Genomic DNA, 20,677 nt, shown 5'->3' on the forward strand with positions numbered 1-20,677 from the left:
CCTCTTCCTTTACTGCCCAGGTCATTCAGCATTCCACTCCTAACACATGCTGCATACAGAGATCCCTTAGCACGGAGGGATAGCTCTCTCAATGTCAGGAGAGGCAATAGCTCCCTGAACTTCTTCCAACCACTCCTCACTCTAACCACAGAGCTAGCTCCAGCCCCACCTCCAGCACATAACATGTCTCTGAAATAACAAAACTTCCACACACTCAGAGACTCACCAGCAGGTTCAACCCTTTCATGCCTGGCAATATCCACATGCTCTCCCCAACACACTGCACACATGAAAGCAGCAGTATCTCACTGTCTACATCTAATACCACTACATCACTTATGCAGCTGCTTATTACAAACACTGCACAAGATGGAATTACTTCCCACACCCTTGAGACAAATCGCACACGGCCACTCTCCCACTTCTTTGATAGTACCGCCCCCAGCCCTAGATACCATCACTTTTGTTTTATCTGCATTTACTCTTATGCCCTTGTGCCCCATACCAACTCTCCACTTCCTAAATCTTTCCTCTGCCTCCCTTTCATTCTCTGCAACCAACACCAAATCATCAGCATACAACATCTCCCATGGGAGTCCATTTCTGAAATCACATGAGAGGGCTTCAAGTACCATGATACACAATAAGGGGTTCAAGACTGACCCCTGACGAACACCAACATTCATGGAAAACTCATCACTTAAATCTCCTTTCACCTGTACCTGGGTGTTATAGGAATCTGATCCCATCATACACCTGTGCTCTAATCAAGAGGTGTGAGTGTGTTTCAGCCAGCAGGCCAGGGAAGAATGTTATGGAAAAATCTTGAGAGAAAGTCAAAAACAAAAAGAGCAAAGAGGCAGAAAAAGTATATGACATCTTACCTGAATTTGTGCCATACATATGGAAGAAAAATGAGAAACACGTGGGCACGGAGGGTGAGTGGTTATAAACAGGAGAGTAAAGGAGTGCACGGTGGCCGTCTGGGCGTGGGATAGATGACTCGATGTACACGTAATGACCTGGAGGGGAGGACGATAATTATGAGTTAACAATGAAAATAACAAACCAAAATCCTCATCATTTTCGTTATCATTATCTATTTTCACCATCATCATTTCCCTAATTTTCCCCCTACTTCTCATTAATAAGTGGGATGAGTTGAATCCACAAGACAGAAGAAAAGCACAAATAAAACTAATACAGTAAAACCTCACTATAATGGAATAATTGGGGCCCAGGCCATGCCAAAGAAAGCGAAATTCCAATAAAAGCAACACCCGGACTTCCCCCTGCTAACCCAGACTTTTTCCGACATATCAGACATTAGTCCGGATCACACCAATGGTTTTTAAACTGTCTTCACTACCACTGCAGTACTGTACAGTATTATATATTCACTACAATAATCAAATGGTATACTCTATTCATCCATCATCCAATCCTATGTTGCCCCATGAGGAGTGCAGGAGCCTGGGGCTGGGCAAGTTCGTCCTGACATTTAAGATGAGTGAAAATGATATAATATTTATATATAATAATACTGTACTGTACACTGATAAAGATGTCTTTTCTTTTTTTTTATTATTATTATTTATTTCTTATGCAAGAAAGAAGGAACCACAGACAAGGAGCCTGCACACCATTCCTTAAAAAAAAAAAAACAGAGCCAAATTCAAGATCTGTTCATTATGAGATGCCTGGACACACTGGGTTTGAAAGACTGGAGATCATAGGAAGTAGGAAATACAAACAAAAGGAGACAGTTCCAGAGATGACCCATTGCATAAATGAAGGACTGGGAGTAATGGTTAACTCATGCATCAGAGAGGTGGACAGAAAAGGGATGAGAGTTTGTTGCCAGTGGAGGGATGCAAGCAGACAATTCAGAAGAGCAGTGACCATGAAAGCAGCGATAGACAAGAGATAAAGATGCAACACTGCAGCAAAGAGACAGAGGTTGAAGGCAGCCAGTAAGAGGAGGAGAGCTAATGTGATGAAAAGCCTCTGACTCCACCTTGTTGAGAAGCATTGTATGTGGTGAGCTTCCCCACATATGAGAGTTGTACTCTACACAGGGGCAGATAAAACCCCTGTATAGAGTCAACAACTGTGCAGGGGTAAAGACGGTACGGAGTCGGCTTAGCACACCTAATCTGTTGGAAACAGATTTTACAAGACATGAAATATGATCTTTCCAAGATAAATCCCGAGAGAATGAAACCCCAAATGTGTGTAAGGATGATGCAGGATTAAGTTGAGTATTATTAAACATAAGTGGGTATACCTGTGGAAGATTCTGCCATGTTGATAGGTGTAAGAACTGAGTCTTTGATGCATTAAAAACAACAAGATTACTTTTACCCCAGTCAGAGATACGAGCCAAGTCAGACATTAGGTGTGCCATAGCTTCATCCCTTATTTGTTGAAGTAATTGTTGAGATGGACATTGCAGGAACCAAATGACAAGGTGAAGGGTGGAATCATCAGCGTATGAGTGGATAGGGTTAGATGTACAGCTTAGAAGGTCACTGATGAATAAAAGGAAGAGAGTCGGTGATAGGACAGAGCCCTGAGGAATACCACTGGTAACTGAGCTTGGAGAAGAACAGTGGCCCTCTACAAAAGCAGCTATAGAACAACCAAAAAAGAAGCTATAAGTGAAGGCACAGATTGAAGAATAGAAACCATAAGAGGGCAGTTTGGAAACTAAGGATTTATGCCAGACTCGACTGAAAGCCTTTGATATGTCAAGTGCAACTTCGCCTAAGTCTCAAAAGGAGGATGACCAAGAGTAGTAGTAGTCGTAGTTGTTCCCTAGGCAGTCTGGCCGAACAGCCCCGAGTCCCTTAGGAAGGCCATGGCCGAGACCGGGCTTTCCCACAGAGCTCTCAAAGAGTGTATGTTGTGTAGTTGGCATAGGTGATTGTGTGCAATGCTGTAGCAGGGGCCGGACAGGGTGGTACTCCCAAGGGGAATGGGAATGCTGGTGACAGGGAGAGCTGGAGCTCTGCTTCACTAGCTATCTAACCATCCCCCTTTGCTGACCTTTTCAGGGTGACAGTAACATGGAGGGTAGACCAGCATACTCTCCCAAACATTTGCTCTAACTATCTTATGCGCTACACTACATGCACTTTTCATTTCACACAATGTATCCCATTACGTTACAGGGGTTGGCGCCAGCAAGGGCATGCGGCCAGAAAACTTTGCCCCCGCTACCTAGTGGCAGACTTCTGGGGGGAGGCGTGACGGGGGTTCCGCTGGCATAGATCATGGGTCCAGGGTGAGATGGGGCTCGGGCCTGTGCTAGAGGGTACAGGGCATTGCAGTTCCCAGGCTGCAGCTTCCGCCCAATAGAAAGGGGCCAGAACCTGGGAGTAGTGCCCCAGGAGGCTGCCCTATCAGTGGGTGTATAATGGCAGGATAGTTGCAGTGCCAAGGCGCGCTTGGAGGGTGTCCCTGAAGCCGTCCTGGCACAGAGGCCACTACCACAGCCACTGGTAAGCTGGTGGGCTAGGGGTCCCAGATCCATTGCCTGGACCTGGGATTGTGCAGTAAGTGGGGCCTTTGGTATGTCTATCCCCCTTTATTAATCCTGACTATGACAGAACACAAGAATAAGTCTCAAAGCAAGCCTGAGGACAGTAAATCACCCAGGGGGATGCGGGTGCGTACATGGAATGTGGGAAGTTTGGGGGGAAGAGCGGGGGAAGTCTTTGAGGCATTCAGTAGGAGGTGGGTGGATGTGGCATGTTTGCAGGAAGTCCGGTACAGGGGTGGATCAGCCAGAAAGATTGTTGGGAAGGACTGTTGCTATAAGTTGTTTTGGCAGGGGGGGTACAGACGGATATGGGGGTGTTGGTGTGATGGTTGCGGAGAAATGGGTGGAATATGTTATGAGTGTCATAAGAGTAAGCAACAGCATATTGGTAGTGAAAATTTTATTTGGCCGAAAGATAGCTGCAGTTATATCGGCAAAAGCTCGACAGGCAGGATTGGATAAAGCAGAGAAAGACAGATTTTGGGATGATTTAATACGTGTAGCAGGTGGTATGCAGGATGATGAGATAGTGGTTTTGGGAGGAGATTTAAATGGTCATATAGGTGATGCAGCACAAGGTTATGAATGAGTACATGGGGGATGTGCGTATGGTATAAGGAATGTGGAAGGGGAAAGGATACTCGAGTTTGGGGAGGCAACGGACATGATTGTGTGCAACACATATTTTAGGAAAAATGAGAGTAGGTGAATCACGTATAAGTCTGGGGGAAATAGCAGTCAGATAGATTATTTTCTGGTTAGGTGAGCTGATAGGAGGTTAGTGAGGGATGTTAAAGTTATAGGAAGTGAGGAGTGTGTGCAGCAGCACAAACTATTGATTTGTGATATGGTGCTTAAAGAACGAGTGATGAAAGAGAGGACTTATGTACCTAGGAGGAAAATATGGAAGCTGAAAAGCAAGTAGTAAGGGATGCCTTCTATAGCGAGATGAGGAGAGTGATGGCTGAACAGGGAGCTGTAGACAGTGGCGTTAATGAACAGTACAGAGCCCTCAAGAACAATCTCTTGAGAGTTACTGATGTAACATGCGGTTGGACAAGAGGACTACCAAGACATAAAGTAACTTGGTGGTGGGATGAGAGTGTACAAGCTGCAGTTAAGGAGAAAAGAAGGCTTTTCCAGGAATGGAAGAAGGGTGGTAGCAAGGAGGAATACTTGGCTGCCAAGCGTAGGGCTAGAAGAGAGGTATACAGGGCAAGGTCTGAGTCACAGAGACTTTTACTTGATAACCTAAATCATGGGGAAAGGAAAGATATAATATTTAAGGTGGCAAATCAGATGAACAGGGATAATCGGGATATTATAGGTGAGCAGTGTGTGTGAAGAATGATGAAGGAAGGGTAGTGGTGAACAGTGAGGATATTAAAGATGCATGGAGAGAGCATTATAGCCGGTTGTTGACTGAGGAGTTTGATTGGGACAGGGAAGGTTTGGAGCCAGCAGATCCAGTGTTTGGCCCTTGGCATTTGATTGATGCTGCTATCGTGAGTGAGGTAATAGGCAGGATGAAGGTGGGGAGGGGAGCAGGTGTGTCTTGGATGACTGCCGAAATGTTGAAGGCCTCAGGAGATATAGGAGTGAGGTTAGTCACTGACCTGCTAAATATGATTATTTATGAGTGTGTTGTCCCAGACGATTGACTGAAGAGTGTAATTGTAAATGTGTATAAAGGGGAGGGTGATGCCCTGGAAAGAGGAAATTATAGAGGTATAAAGCTTTTAGATCAGATAATGAAGGTAATTGAGAGAGTTTTAGAAGGTATGATTTGAGAAAGAGTGAATATTGATGAGATGCAGTTTGGGTGTATGCCAAGTAGGGGGACCACTGATGTGATTCATTGTTCGACAGCTTCAGGAAAAATATATTGGTAGGAGAAGGGATCTGTATTTTGTTTTTGTTGATTTGGAAAAGGCCTTTGACAAAGTCCCTAGAGAGATGGTGAAGTGGGCAATGAGAAAGCTTGGCTTGGAGCAGTGGCTGGTTAGAGTGGTTATGGCTATGTACGTGGGTGCTCGCACCAAGGTAAGAGTGAATGGAGATTTGAGTGATGAGTTTTCCATGAATGTTGGTGTGCATCAGGGGTCAGTTTTGAGTCCCATGTTGTTTATCATGGTACTTGAAGCCCTCTCACATGACTTTAGAAATGGACTCCCGTGGGAGATGTTGTATGCTGATGATTTGGTGTCGATTGCAGAGAACGAAAGGGAGGTGGAGGAAAGGTTTAGGAAGTGGAGAGATGGTATGGGGCACAAGGGTTTAAGGTTAAATGCAGATAAAACAAAAGTGATGATATCTAGAGTTGGTGACTGTACTGTCAAAGACGAGGGAGAGTGGCCATGTGCAGTTTGCCATAAGGTTGTGGAAAGTAATTCTATCTTGTGCGGTGTTTGTGATACATGGGTGCATAAGAGATGTAGTGGTATCAGAGGTAGAATGTGAGATAATACTGATTTTATGTGTACGGAACGTCAGGGAGAGCAGGTGGAGATTGTCAGGCGTGAAAGGATTGAACTTGCTGGCGAATCTCTTGAGTGTGTGAAAGAGTTTTGTTATTTGGGAGACATGTTGTGTGCTGGAGGTGGGGCTGGAGCTAGCTCTGTGGCTAGGGTGAGAAGTGGTTGGAAGTAGTTCAGGGAGCTCTTGCCTCTTCTGACATTGAGAGGGCTCTCCTTACGTGCTAAGGGGTCTTTGTACGCAGCATGTGTTAGGAGTGTAATGCTGTATGGTAGTGAGACCTGGGCAGTGAAGGAGGAGGATATTCGCCGGCTCAGACGTACAGAAATGACAATGATTAGGTGGATGTGTAGTGCGTCCCTGCGTGCAAGGTCCAGGGGGGCTGGGTTTACAATGGAACAGTTGAGAGGTAGGATGGGACTGGAGTGTATTGGTGTTGTGATGAGGAGAGGTAGATTGAGATGGTTTGGACATGTGGAGAGGATGGGGGATGATAATTGGGTGAGGAAGGTGAGAAGTGTTAATATTGGGGGTGGGGTTATGAGGGGCAGACCGAGAAAGACATGGGACGAGGTCATTAAGTGTGACCTCAGGGTTAAGGGACTGAACAGGGAGGCTGCAATGAATCGAGCAGTGTGGATAGCCACCATTAGGTGACCAAGGCCGACACATGCAAGCATGTTGGAGCCTTTAAAAATGAAACGAAACGAACGCAGTCTTCCATAATGTGCTTAATAGCATGGGGTGCTGTGTTGCATCCTGGACAGGCATCAGCGACGGAGTCATCCAGCCTCTTCTGGTAGCTTAAGAGGGCTGGATGGTGCTCACATCTCAGCCTGGCCAGGTGGACCCTGTCCTCACGAGGGAGATAGAATTCAGAAGGGTGGATGTCAGGAGGCCATGCATGCAGCTCTGTGTTGTCTTTAAGTGACTGAATGGAGCGGCAAGTGATTTGAGTGTGGATATGCTTCTGGAAGCTGGTCTGAGGTGGGCAAGGGGGGAGAAATGAAAGTATTTGTGTATGGTATTTTGTGCTGGGTGTTGTTTTGATGTTCCTTGGTGTGAGTGGATGCGCTGCCATGTACAGTAATATAGTGGATGTTGTGGGTTTGTGAAGGCTGCAGCAAGAAACTGGGTGCCTCTCATGTCTAGGTGATCCTTGACTTTGAGGACTTTGGTTTCTTGATGTAGGTGGTCTGTGGGTGTAGTAGCTGTGCAGCCTTTGATTATTTTTAGGGCCTTGTTCTGTATGGTCTGTAGAGTGTTGTAGTGTGTTTTGGTGAGGTTAGAAGCCCAGGCAGGGCTTGCATAATTCATCACTGAACGTATGTATTGTTTGTATACTGTGGTGGTGGTTTCTTTGTTGTGTCCGAATGCTGTATGGGCAAGTGACCTCAAAGCATTGAGTCTTAGTGTTATTTTATTTTTAATGTTTGTGATGTGTTGTTTAAATGACACTGATGTATTGTATGTTACACTAAGGATTGTGTGTGTGTGTGTGTGGGGGGGGGGTAGGGGAGTGTTGTTTATGGTGAGGTGTGGGATGTGACTGTGTTCTGCTGTCCAGTTTGTGAGAAGGGTCACTGTAGATTTGACTGGGGCTATTTTGAGTCTGTTTGTGGTGAACCATTCATACAGTGTGTTGAGGTAAGGTTGAATGATGTGAGTAGCTGTGTTTGCATTTTGGTGCATATCTGTAAGTGTTATAGCATCTGCATAGGAAGCTATGTGTATCTGTGGTGTGTGGGGTGTGGGTATGTCGTGCATGCATAGGTTAAAGAGTGTAGGGGACAAAACAGATCCTTGGGGGACGCCGTTAGTGAAGTTTCTGATGTTAGAAGACTGACCGGCAAATATTACGTGTGCACATCTGCCTGCTAAGCAGTTTGCCAGCCATCTTTTTGTGTTAGTGTGCATGTTTGTGTTGAATATTTTGTTTGTCAGGTTGTGGCAGAGGATGGCATCAAAAGCTTTGCTAATGTCTAGTGTGATTAGGAGTGTTCTGTGTGGTGGCCTAGTTGAATTCATGCCATCGAAAAATCTCTGTGTAAGGTCTGTAAGAAGGGTGTTTGTGGAGTGAAGTGGCCTAAAGCCATGTTGTGCCTGGGCTAGAGGAATGTGAGGTGTGACTAGTTGTAGTACCAGTCATTCAATGACTTTACAGGGGGTGCAGAGGAGTGTGATGGGACGGTGTGAGGAGGGTAACGTGGGGTCTTTGTTGGGTTCAGGGATAATGATGATAATGCCATGTTTCCAGATGTTGGGTATTATGTTGCGTGAGTAGCTGTAGTTTGATATGTTGGTGAGTGCTTGTATGCCTTGTGGTCCTAGGTGTTTAAGGTGAATGTTGCTTATATTGTCTGGTCCACAGGCAGATGAGTGCTTGATGTTGTTAATGATGTGCTTCGTCTGGTTGTAAGTGAAAGATGAGTAGTCTGGGTCTGTGGGGAACTGTATCTTACGTCGGATGATACATCGGTCTTCAGGATGGGGGTTTAGATGGCTGACTTGTGAAAAGTGATTGATGAGAGTGTTTGCTTGTTCTTTGTTTGAGGGTATGGTGTCTGTTGTTGTGATGGCAGCGTGTGATTGTGTGGTGTTGCTGTTGGAAAGTGTGATGTTGTTTAGTGTTTTGTAGACTTTGCTGATGTTTGTTTTGTGGTCAAGTGTTTGGAGGTAATTTTTCCAGTTTAGTGTTTGCTGTTCTGATATTTTATTGTTTATCTGAGTGTTAAGTTCTTGTATTTGTTGTACGGTATCTTGTGTATGGGGTGCTGGGGAGTGTCGCAGTGTGTCCCGTTGTTTGATAACGCCTTGAATTTCTGGTGTGAAGTTGGGGCTGTGTCTCTTTCTGTTGCCTCTAGGGATGTGTCTTTTGTCTGCATTTTGTATAATTGTACTAAAAGTGTGCACAGTGGTGTTAATGTTTGTGACGGGTAGGTGAGAAAATCGCCAGTGGAGTGTCCATGATGGAAGCTATACTGACAATCAAAAAGAAGGTTGTGATAGGAAAGATGCTTTAAAATTTTTCTGTTACGAATAGACTCGAAAACTTTTGAGACACAGGATGTTAAAGCAATTAGGCGATAGTTAGAGAGTTGGGAATGGTAATTCTTCTTTGGGACAGGCTGAATGAGAGCAAACTTCCGGCAAGAAAGAAATGTACAAGTTGAAAGACAAAGGTGAAAGAGTTTACCTATGCAGGGTGTAAGCACACAGACAGTTCTTGATGACAACAGGAGAGACTGCATCAGGCTCATATGCCTTGTTAGTACTGAGGCCAGTGATGGCAGAAAATACATCAGCTGAAGAAATTTTAATGTCGGCCATGAGGAAGTCAGATGGGGGAAGTGATGGAGGAACAGCCTGGAATCGTCTAAGGTGGAATTGGAGGAGAAAGTCTGAGTGAAGAGATCTGCTTTATCAGTGGAAGAAATAGCTACAAATCCATCAAAGTAGAAAAGAAGAGGGAAGGATGATGAGGTAAAGTTGTTAGAATGAGTTTTGGCAAGGTGCCAGAAGGAGCAGGAAGAATTCTAGTTGGAGAGTTGAGAGCATTGAGTATGGATGAAATTATTTTTAACAGAGCGAAGAACAGACATAACATGATTCTGGGCAGAAACATAAAAATGAGATTCAGAGGTGGGTTGGCTCCAGTGCCTTTTATAGGCCCTCTCCTTGCTGTGGAGAGCATTAGATTAAACCAAGGTTTTTTTGCATTAGTCAAAGGATATGAGAAAGGAATGTATGCTTCCATGCCCAAGAGAATAACCTCTGTAATGCACGAGGCACACTCAGATGGCTCCCTGGCATGAAAACAATAATCTTTCCAGGGAAAATAAAAGAAGTACTGCATGATGGCCTCCTAATCAGCAGCTCCAAAGTGCCACAACCAATGTTTCTTTGGAGGGTCCACAGGCTGTACTGGAGCAACAGGACAGGTTAAGGTAATAAGGCTGTGATTGGAGGAGCCCAACGGAGAGGTGAAGCTAACAGCGTAAGCTGAAAGATTAGTTGTACGGAAGAGAGCAAGCATGTTGGAACTCTCTCCAAGGCAGTCAGGGATATGGGTAGGGTGCTCTACAAGCGTCACTAGGTTATTAAGGATAGAAAAGATGTAGGCTTGTTAACCAGGTGGATCAGCAAAAGGAGAGTAGAGCCAAAGGTGGTGGTGAACATTGAAATCTCCTACAACGGAGGTTTAAGAGAAATGAGAAATGGATAGGATGTGTTCCACTGTAGAAGTAAGGCAGTTGAAAAATTTTTCACAGGCAGTAAAATTAGGGAATATGTAAACAGCACAGATATATTTAGACAGAGAATGACAGAAAAACCGAAACCAGAGAGTTGATAATTCAAAAGAATCAAGTTCAGGAACACGAGAGCAATATAAGTCATTGCGTACATTTACACAACAGCCACCTTTGGCCTTGAAATGAGCATAGAGAAAGTAGGAGGATACAGAGAAGGGTTTGCTATCAGTTCGTCAGACAGCTGAGTCTCAGTTAAGAAGACATGGTGAGGTTTAGAGGAGAGGTGGTGCTCAGCAGAAAGTTAGAGGAAAGGCAGCAAATGTTGCAGAAATGAAGAAGTGAGTCAGACAGTGGTTCCAGGCAACTTGTTGTCATCATCGGGGAAGGGGCAGCTGGTGGGGGCATTTATGGTCCCTTCCCCCAGGACTCCGAGGCTTGGTTATAAGATGCCATATTCGTTTAAATTTTGAACACGAAGTGTAGTGCATAATGTGCATGTAATTTGGTGTTCACAGTTAGAGAAACTTGTACTGGAAAGCATGCTGGCTTACTCTGTGTTACTGAAACACTGAATAAGTACAGCAAAGGGGGATGCTCAGGAACTAGAACAAAGAGCTGATGAAACAGGAGCTCCAGCTCTCCCTGTCATCAGCTTTCCACCAACCTTGGGAGTGCTGCCCTGCTTGACTGGTGCTACAGTCTACGAGTACTCCCTACCTTATTGTGGAGAACAAAGCTGAAGTGGTTAGACAATCCAGACTGCTTCTGGCTTTGTCAGACGTTTTCTAATATACAATATGAGAATTTAGTCCGGCAGCTCCTCAATTCTGATAAAGGCAAGTACCGGTCTACTGAATTCCTTTATATAGAGGTTTTACTGTAAATACAAATTATAAATTGAGGTGGAATAAGAAAAAAATCATCATTGTTATCATTACTGCCATCCTGGCATCAATTATATCGGTGCCATAAACAGCACCTCTTCCTCCCCCTCCCCCCTCTCTTTCTCTCCTCTCCCAAGAGTTGCTAGTTGTTGCTGAGTAACCCCAGTCTGCCTAGCAGAGCAAACCCATCAACTGCCCCTTCAGGGCTATCACATGCAGCAGAATGATGTTCCCTTGCAGCAGACAGTGCCTTATCACAGTGAGGCATGGGGAAGAATGTGGAGGTTTGGTTCCTGAATGAATGTTGCATTTGCATCTCTTCACTCAGTTACCAGGGGCACCACAGCAGGCTCCACTTCATTCCATTATTTTACAATATGGCTACCACCCCGAGTTGTAAATGGGTTCCTGGATTACGGGAAACTATTAGGTTTGTCACTCGTGGTGGAGCCACCTGAAATGGAAAGAAGTGCAATAAACAGTGATATGAAGGTTGGGAGATATAGGAAAAGAGGAGGGCAGACACAGAAAGAGAATTAGAAAGCTGAAGAAAGAAACAGGTAACACTACATCAAGTGAGTGGATGAGGGTAGCCATCACCCATTGGCCAGAGTTACTAGTACCAATACATAGTGAGCTGACACAACACATATTTCATTAAATCCAGAGATTTCTGACCATCCATCCCGTCCACTCATCTATCCATCTACTCATCTGGACCTACTTCCATCTATGCATTTATGTCTATTTATCTATCTATCTATCTATCTGTCCTCTCTTCTTTCTTCCTTTCCAGCATTCTCATTATTCTTTTCTTCTATCCATCTATCAGACTTACCAACCAACAAACTGACCATCTATCCACCCAGCTAGGCATCCAACCAAACAACCATCTATTCATCAGTTCAATCAACCAATGATCCACTATCTATCTATCGATCCATCCATCCACACTCCCTTCGTTTTCTCTTTCATCCATTCATCCACTCAACCAGCCAACCAACAATCTATCTTTCCTCTACTGCTTTCAGTGTCCCTTCATTTTCTTTTCCTCTCTCCACTCTTCCCTTCCATCATTCATCAAGTCTTTCTCCTTCCTTCATCTTTTTGTCTCTCTCCATCCACACTCTTCCTAGTCTTCTTTTCCTGCCTCCAGTCTTCTCTTCCATCATCCATTCATCACTTCCCCACCATTTCTCTATCTCAACTCATTCCTTCCACCATCCATCAATTAACTTTTCCTCCACCCTTCACTTTCATCTATTCATGCAACCAATGTACTGTCCAGTATCAGTACAATGGTCCCTTAGAAGCAGTTGTTTACTTGTGGTTGACAGGTTGCCTGACCAGAATGACAGGGGTTAAGTGACAGCAGCAACAACCACCAGCCATCATTCCTCAACTACAGCAAAATCTCGATATAACCGACTTCAGTAGACTGAAATTAACTTTTATGGGAATCGAGGAGCTGACTAGACTAAATTCATATACAGTATATTGCAAAAAGTCCAATAAAGCCAGAAGTGGTCCGGACTGCCTGACCATTCAGCTATGTTCACCACAATAATGTAAATAAAAGATATGTTTATCATGTCCAGTACAGTATTATTATATATATATGATACCACTGAGTACTGTAGTGGATGTAAAATATAGTACAGTACTGCAATGGTAGTGAAAACAGTTTATAAACCATTGGTGCGATCCAGACTAATGTCTGATGTATCAGAAAAATTCAGGGTTAGCAGGGAGAAGACCAGATGTCCCTTTTATCTGAATTTCACTTTTTTCAGAATGGCCTGGACCCAAATTGGTCCATTATATGAGGTTTTACTGTATTTTTATCCTCCTTCCATCTTCTTTTCCTCGCTCAATTTTTCCCCTTCTATACCCATCCATCCAACAGTCTACTCAATCAAACATCCATCATCCATCTATGGACCTCACCCTCCTCAGAGTTAAGGGTATGGTCAGCGAAGGGTCCCGTGCCGGTCATGAACTGCTGAGCAGGGCCCCTCTTGAGCACCCAGTCGAAGTCATCCCCATTGGAATTCACCCATCCACACATCCCATTCTCAAAGTCACAGGAGAGGGAGGCATTTGGTGGGTCTGCGGAGGGGAAAAAGGTTAAATGATAGAATTTGGGAGGAGAAATCCTGGCAAATCAGGCAAAATGTAAGGAAAACTGGGAGAAATGGAGGAATGATGTAAAATGTAAGTTAAACACGGGAAAAATAGAGGAAAAATGGAGCCTATTTGGGGGGGGGGGGAAGGGAAGGGATAAATAGAGGGCAAATGAAGTGTGACTGGTAAAAAGAAGGAAATATGGGGTTAAATGGAAGCTAAATAGAGCCAAAGAAGTTAAATGGAGATGAAACAGGATACAAATAGAAGAAAAATGAGGTTTACATGGTGGGAAACACAGAAGAGGTGGCAGTAAATGTAGGTGGGAAAAAGAGAGAAACAAGGGGGAAATGTGAGAAAAAAATCATGGGTAAATAATGCAGGGAAAATGGAAATGCCATGGAGTCTTTGGAGGAAAACTAGGGTTAAATGAAGGAAAAATTGTGTTATAATGTATGGAGGAATACTCAAAAAGATATGGAGGATTTCTTTTTTTAATGCAGAAAATTAGGTGAGACAGCCTGTGGCACAAAAGAAGAAAGCATATAATAAGATGGAGGGATGAGGTGGAGAGGTATATGAGAGAGGGGGGTGTGAGTTGGGAGCAGGGGAGTGAAATGGCGGGGTACAGGGCGACTTGGAGGCGATTTGTTTGTGGCCACCCCAAACGGGACTGAGGCGTCTGGCAATAGATAGATAGATAGATATAATGAATGGATGAGAAATAGGGGCGTGCAAGAAGTTGAAAGATGGAAGAGAGGGTTATATGTAGAAAGGAAGAGAGAGGTGAAAAGATTAGTAAGGGAAAGTAAGAAGAGAGTGGATGAGGACTTTGGAAGGAATTTGAGAGTGAAGTGGAGGGACTGTAAGAAAATGTTCTGGAAAGAGGTAAAGAGTTAGACAGGGTGGCAATGAAGTTAGTATGGGAGTGAAAGATAAAAATGGTAGATTACTAGTGGAGAAGGGAGAAAAAGTGAGCAGATGGAGAGAACACTTTAAGGAAATGTTGAACATAGAGAATGAAAGTAATGCAAGTATAAGTGGCTGGGGAATAGATGGGAGAAGGAGGGAGGTGAGAAGACAGGAAGAAATCAGGATGGAAGTTGTGGAAAGAAGGAAGAAATCAAAATGGGGAAAGCCCCAAGAATTGGTGGTGTGTGTGGTGAAATGCTGAAGCATGGGGGAGAGATAGTAGTAGAATGGATGTGGAAGTTGTGCAGACTGGCCTGAGAGGAAGGTAGAGTCCTGGAGGATTGGAAGTCAGGTATAATTATTCCCTTGTACAAAGGAAAAGGGGAGAAAGAAGTGTGTGGTAATCATAGGAGCATTTGTCTTCTTAGTGTAATAGGAAAAGTATATGGTAGGATACTTATTGACAGAGTTAGGGAAATAACAGAGGAATTAGTTGGAGAAGAACAGGGAGGTTTTAGGAAGGGAAGAGGTTGTGTAGATCAGATATTCATTCTTAGATCTTTAGTGGAAAAATTTCTAGAGAAGGGAAAGAAGTTGTATGCAGTCTTCATGGATTTGGAGAAAGCATATGATAGGGTGCATAGACAAGGATTGTGGAAAGTATTAAGAATATATGGAGCAGATGTGAAGTTGTTGAATGCTGTGAAGAGTATGTATAAGGGTGCTAAGGCTGCAGTGTGTGTGTGGATGGTGAACTTAGTGAATTTTTCTATTTGAAGGTTCGGTTGAAACAGGGACCTGTCATGTCTCCGTGGCTGTTCAATCTGTATATGGATGGGGTTATAAAAGAGATACAAGGAAGGGAAGTGGATGTTGGACTGGCCCTAGTGAGAGAGGACAGTGTTTGGAAACTCCCTGTACAGTGCACCCTCATTATCGACGGGGGTTAGGTGCCTAAGATACCCGTCGATGCCTAAAACCGTCGATACCGATTTTCGTCTGGTCAGGTACCCTTTGTTTATGTATTTTAGTATCCCTTCAATCACTCGTATGTAATATGCAGTTTAGTTTTAGTGTTTCTTAGAAATAAATTAGTTAGGCAACTGAAAAACTGAATATCATAATAAAACTACTTATATTAAGTAAAGAATCATGGAAAAAATAGCATAATCTCTGATGTTGATGCATAGTGGTGGTACACTGGACCTCAACTTGTAATGGCTGCTGTATCATCACTTCTCTCTCCACTTACACCTCACTCCATCTAAAAATAAAAGGCGAAACCAGCAGTTGTAGCCATCCATACGTTTACATAACCGAGTGTGTAAAAAAAAAAAAAAAACGAAAGCAGCAGTGGTGGTCATTCATTCATTCTAATAACTGAGAGTGTGAAGCAAGTGTTACGTTAGATCAGCTGTTCGCACCGATCTTCACAACACACGCCGGTGCTGCTAGCTCATACCAGAGAGACCACGCTCTCCTATTTACTTTCATTCTCAAGAGCTTCCTTTCATTCTTGATATTCCATTTCTCCCTGACCTAAATTTTCACGACTGTATGGCAGTTTATGCTATCAAAGATGAATCTTAGCCTAGCTTTCGCTAGGATCTTCTTTTAGGAAAATTCAACTCTCCTTATGCTCGTATATTTCATATTTAATCTCTGCTTAACTTTTGCAAGAAATATCCTTTATTGACAAAAAATCCAACTCGTCTTTAACATTATAACAAATGATACAGGATTAAGGGTTTTATCATATGTCCTCCTGCATTACCACGCAACAGCACAGACACACGATCTTTTGCTGCTTTAAAGCCTGGCGCACTTTTCTCCTCCTTCGAAATGTACGTTCTTTTAGGCATTTTCTTCCACCACAGGCCTGTTTCGTCCGCATTAAACACTTATTCAGGTCTGTACCCTTTCTCCCTTATAAGTTCACCAAAGTCACATGGGTACGATTCTCCTGCTATCTGATCTGCTGAAGCTGCTTCACCAGTCATCCTAATGTTATGTAGGCCATACCTTTTCTTAAAATTCTCGAACCAGTCCTTGCTGGCTGCAAATTTCTTTTGCCTAGAAGCACCAACATTACTAGGCCTACCACCATCGTCATTACTTTCATCACCATCATCACTATTTTCACCTGCCTCACTTTCATCACCATTTTCTTCACCAACACCACTGCTTTCACCAGCAAACCGAGCATAGAGTTGTTTTGCTTTGTTTCTGATGAACTGGGAGTCTAGCGGCACGTGTCGACGGTTTAAGTCCTCAATCCAAATATTCAGTGCCTTTTCCACCTTCACCAAGGCATCATCTCTCACATGCATCGTTACTTTAGCCAATCCTGGTGTGCACAAAGCCAGAGCAGCTTTAATGTCTTTTTCTCTCCGTTTTATGCCACGAACACTGGACTCATTCATGCCACACTCGCGACCAACCGCTGCATAGCTCATTCCACTTCTAAGTTTTTGTAATATTTCGTTCTTTACTTCCAAGGTAAGTACTTTCCTTGCTCTCTTAGCTGCCTTATTTCCAGTTGGAGTGTTACAAGGGCGCTTCGGAGCCATGATGATCGCGAAAGCACGATAGATGTGGCCGAACACGATATGAGAACAACAGACAAACGTGTACTGATGCTGTTGTTTGTTGGGTCGGCGGGAACATGCCGCGAGCAGCCAGAGACACCTGGCGGGATGGCGCGCAAACTTGCTAGGAGGTGCCAATACAATTCTTTATTTTTTTATTTTTTTAATAATAATAATTTAACTCCCAGGAGATAATAAAACCGTCGATAATCAAATCCGTCAATAAAAAAAACGTCGATAATGAGGGTGTACTGTACTGTTGTTTGCAGATGATACTGTGTTGCTGAGTGAAGACGAAGGGAAGCTGCAAGGCTTGGTGGATGAGTTTGGGAGAGTGTGTAAGAAACGGAATCTAAAGGTGAATGTAAGGAAGAGTAAAGTGATGGTCTTTGAGAGAGGTGAAGTCAGTGAATGTACAGCGAGGTTGGATGGTGAGGAATTGGAAAATGTGAGTACGTTTAAGTACCTGGGTAGTGTGATAAGTAAGGATGGAGGTTTGGAGGGTCACGTGCTTGAAAGTGTGCAGCAGGGAAGAAAGGTTGCTGGTTCCTTGAAAGCAGTGATAAGAAACAGGGAAGTGAGCATGGAAGTGGAAAAATTGCTACATGGAAGTGAAAAAGTTGTGATACCAACTCTAATGAATGGAAGTGAAGCTTGGACCTTGTTGGAGCAACAGATGTCAAGAGTGACAGCAGTGGAAATGAGTCACTTAAGAGGAACATGTGGAGTCACATGGAGAGAGAGACTGACAAACGAGGATGTGACGGAGCATTGTGGTGTGGATGTGGATGTGATAGATAGCATTAGGAGAAACACATTGAGGTGGTTTGCCCATCCTTTCCAAATTTTTCCATACATGTTTCTCCATTTTTTGATTTCCCAACTTTTGCATTGAAGTGATGTGGTCTTTTCATCTTCCATAAACTGGGAGATGTAGTCACAGAATGTTCCTATTTCTTCAGCCGAGCTTTGAGAAGTTGGTGCATATACTTCCATTACTTTCAGGGTATATTTTTTGTGTAGTCTAATTACAACCAATGCTGTGCTTTCAGACACACTGCTGAATTTAACAGTCTTGTCTGCAAGATTTCTGTTAATTAGAAATCATACACCACTAACTCTCATTTTGCCTTCTGTAGTAAAATAGGTTGTTGCTGTCTTCGAGCTGAATTACTTTTTCTTCTTTTCTGTGGGTCTCACTCAGACCTACAATATCCCAACCTAATGTTTTCCAGTTCAGTCATTAAGTTATCAAGTTTGTAATCTGTGAGGCTTCTTACATGGTATGCATAGATCTTCATGGATTTCAGTTTGTATAATATTCTAGTCTCTAACTTGCCAACACAGTGCCTACTCACTTTCAATGGCACACTGCCCTCAAGCACAGGAGGCAGTGCAGTTGGACATTTAGTAGACGATGATCCAACAAGAACACCTGTCAAATAATTTGCAATAAAACTCATGTTTGGTTGACGTGTGTGTGTGTGTGTGTGTGTGTGTGTGTGTGTGTGTGTGTGTGTGTGTGTGTTGATACAGCGATCTGTCACACAACGCACAAATATTGTCCCCAGAAGGTCATGCTTTGTGAGATTTTTGTGTTATAGGGCCATATGTTTACAAGTTAAAGGGTTTCATGGTACCCAAGCCAGCCCCAAGTTCACCTTTCGGGGCAATTTTCAGGGATTTTTCCCAGGACGTTTACCTGCCTAATAATGACTTCATTACATATAAACACTGGAGGATTCCTTACCTTGAACAGAGGAGGTTATGGGCTTGCTTGGGGGAGGGGGAGTGAGATTCCAAGGCAGGGCAGGACTCCCACTGGTCCCCAAATGGCCAAAAAAAAGAGCAAAGATAACACACAACACGTGTGGAGCCAGATCGCGGGGAAAGGGTAGGCTCAAGTGGGGCAGGAATGCTCAGTGGACCGTGACAACACCGAACGCAGACACTAGGCAGCCATACAGTAGGATCTCACCAATAACATTTTTGGCAATAACAGTAAGGTAGAATACTGTAGTTACCCAAAAACTATAACAATGCCGGATTCACTTGAATAATGGTTATTTCGCGAATGCCAAGTTGTTATACTGCAAATATGTCTATAACATGATAAGGAATGAAACAGACAAGAAGAGATGAAGGAAATTGCCAAAAATGTGAGCAGTAGCGGGGAGGAGGATCTTTCCCTCACCACATCCCCTGACTCACCCACTGCCTTACCCTCCACCTCCACCAGGTTGCTGGTTCTTTAAAGCAGTGATAAGAAACAGGGAAGTGTGCATGATAGTGAGAAAGTGACTACATGACAGTATAGTGATACCAGCTCTAACATATGGAAGTAAAGCTTGGACCTTGTTGGAGAGACAGAAGTCAAGAGTGAGAGCAATGAAAATGAGTTATTTTAGAGGAGCCTGTGGAGTCACATGGAGAGACAGATTAACAAATGAGGATGCGAAGGAGCGTTGTGGTGTGCATGTGGATGTGACAGGAAGTGTTAGGAGAAAAACACTGAGGCGGTTTGGCCATGTGGAGAGGATGGAGAGTGAGAGACTGATGAGGAGAGTGTATGTGAGTGAAGTGGAGGGGAAGAGAGGGAGGGGGAGGCCAAGGATGAGATGGAGGAATGGAGTGGAGAGGTATATGAGAGAGGGGAGTGTGAGCTGGAGGCAGGACAGTGAAAAGGTAGAGGACAGGGCAACGTGGAGGTGATTTGTTTGTGGCCACCATGTATGGCATTAAGGCATCTGGCAATAAATAGATGGCTAGAAAATTAGATTATAATGTATGGAGGAATACTCAGAAAGATATGAAGAGGTTTTTTTTTTTTTTATTTTTTTTTTTTTTTTTTTTTTTAAATGCATGGATGAAGGAACTAAAGTCAAGAAGCCTGCAAATTATTCCCTCCAAGAAAAAGCAAAAACAAAATAACAGAGCCAAAGTCATGATCCATTCATTTTGAGATGCCTGGACACACTGCATCTGGAAGACTAGAGATCACAGGCAGTAGGAAATACAGACAGAGGGAGACAGTTCCAGAGTTAACCAGTTGCATACATGAAGGACTGGGAGTAATGGTAAACTCTTGCATTAGAGAGCTGGACAGAAAAGCAATGAGACAAATGGAGGGAAAATGGGGGAAGCAGAAGAAAAATGAGTAAGAAATGGAGGGAATTTCGGGCGGATAATAAGGGTTAAGTGGAGAAGTAATAGGAATGAATTAGGGAATAAATGGAAAAATGGGAAGCATTAAAGAAAAATGGAGAGAGAGAGAGAGAGAGAGAGAGAGTGTGTGTGTGTGTCAAAAAAAAGGGTATGTGAAAGAAACTGAGAATAAAATGGGGAAGATAAGGAGGTAAATTGAGGAAGAAACTGAGAGACAATAGAGGTTACATTAAGTGAAAGTGGACACTGAACTGATGAAAAATGAGGGAGAAATGGAGAAAAATCAGGAACTTAAGGAGGACAATCAAACCATATTCTCGGCTTAAGAGGCATTATAACACCTTGGGAACTTTGGGAGGACAATTAAACTATATTCTTGTGAGTTTTAGGAGGCTTTATAACACCTCTTTGCAGTTTGTTTTGCAAGCTAAACCATCCTGTTCCCTTGTATATTCATGTTTCTTTATTATCAATGTAGAGTACATAACTGATGGACTAATGTTTCTTTATCAATAAAGACTGCATAATTGACATACGAGGGAATATTAATTTCAATTATACAAAAGTAAGCTGGTAATGGTGAGGTGCCACAAAGCCACTTTAAATTCACAAGAATATGGGCCAGAGAGATGATATCCATACCAAAACTGTTAGCACTTAATCCCTTCAATCAGTTACTTATTTTTCATTATAATCATGCCATCTCTAGAACATTTCATCTATAACAGGAGA

The 20,677-nt window shown here is 43.4% G+C and overlaps 1 protein-coding gene across 1 annotated transcript in view; it reads right to left on the reverse strand.

Moving 5' to 3' along the window:
- Positions 1–20,677, reverse strand: part of LOC145402125 (uncharacterized) — a 192,097-nt gene that overhangs the window by 48,508 nt on the left and 122,912 nt on the right. Inside the window, exons 4-5 of the mRNA XM_080274242.1 lie at positions 13,104–13,265; positions 885–1,022 (exon numbers count right to left, since the gene is read on the reverse strand). Of these exons, the coding sequence (XP_080130368.1) occupies positions 885–1,022; positions 13,104–13,265 (300 nt within the window). The remainder of the gene's footprint in view (positions 1–884; positions 1,023–13,103; positions 13,266–20,677) is intronic.

The sequence above is a fragment of the Coenobita brevimanus genome, chromosome 57, assembly GCF_032717465.1.
Source record: "Coenobita brevimanus isolate Jiangsu-jjx chromosome 57, ASM3271746v2, whole genome shotgun sequence".
Classification (NCBI taxonomy): Eukaryota; Metazoa; Arthropoda; class Malacostraca; order Decapoda; family Coenobitidae; genus Coenobita; species Coenobita brevimanus.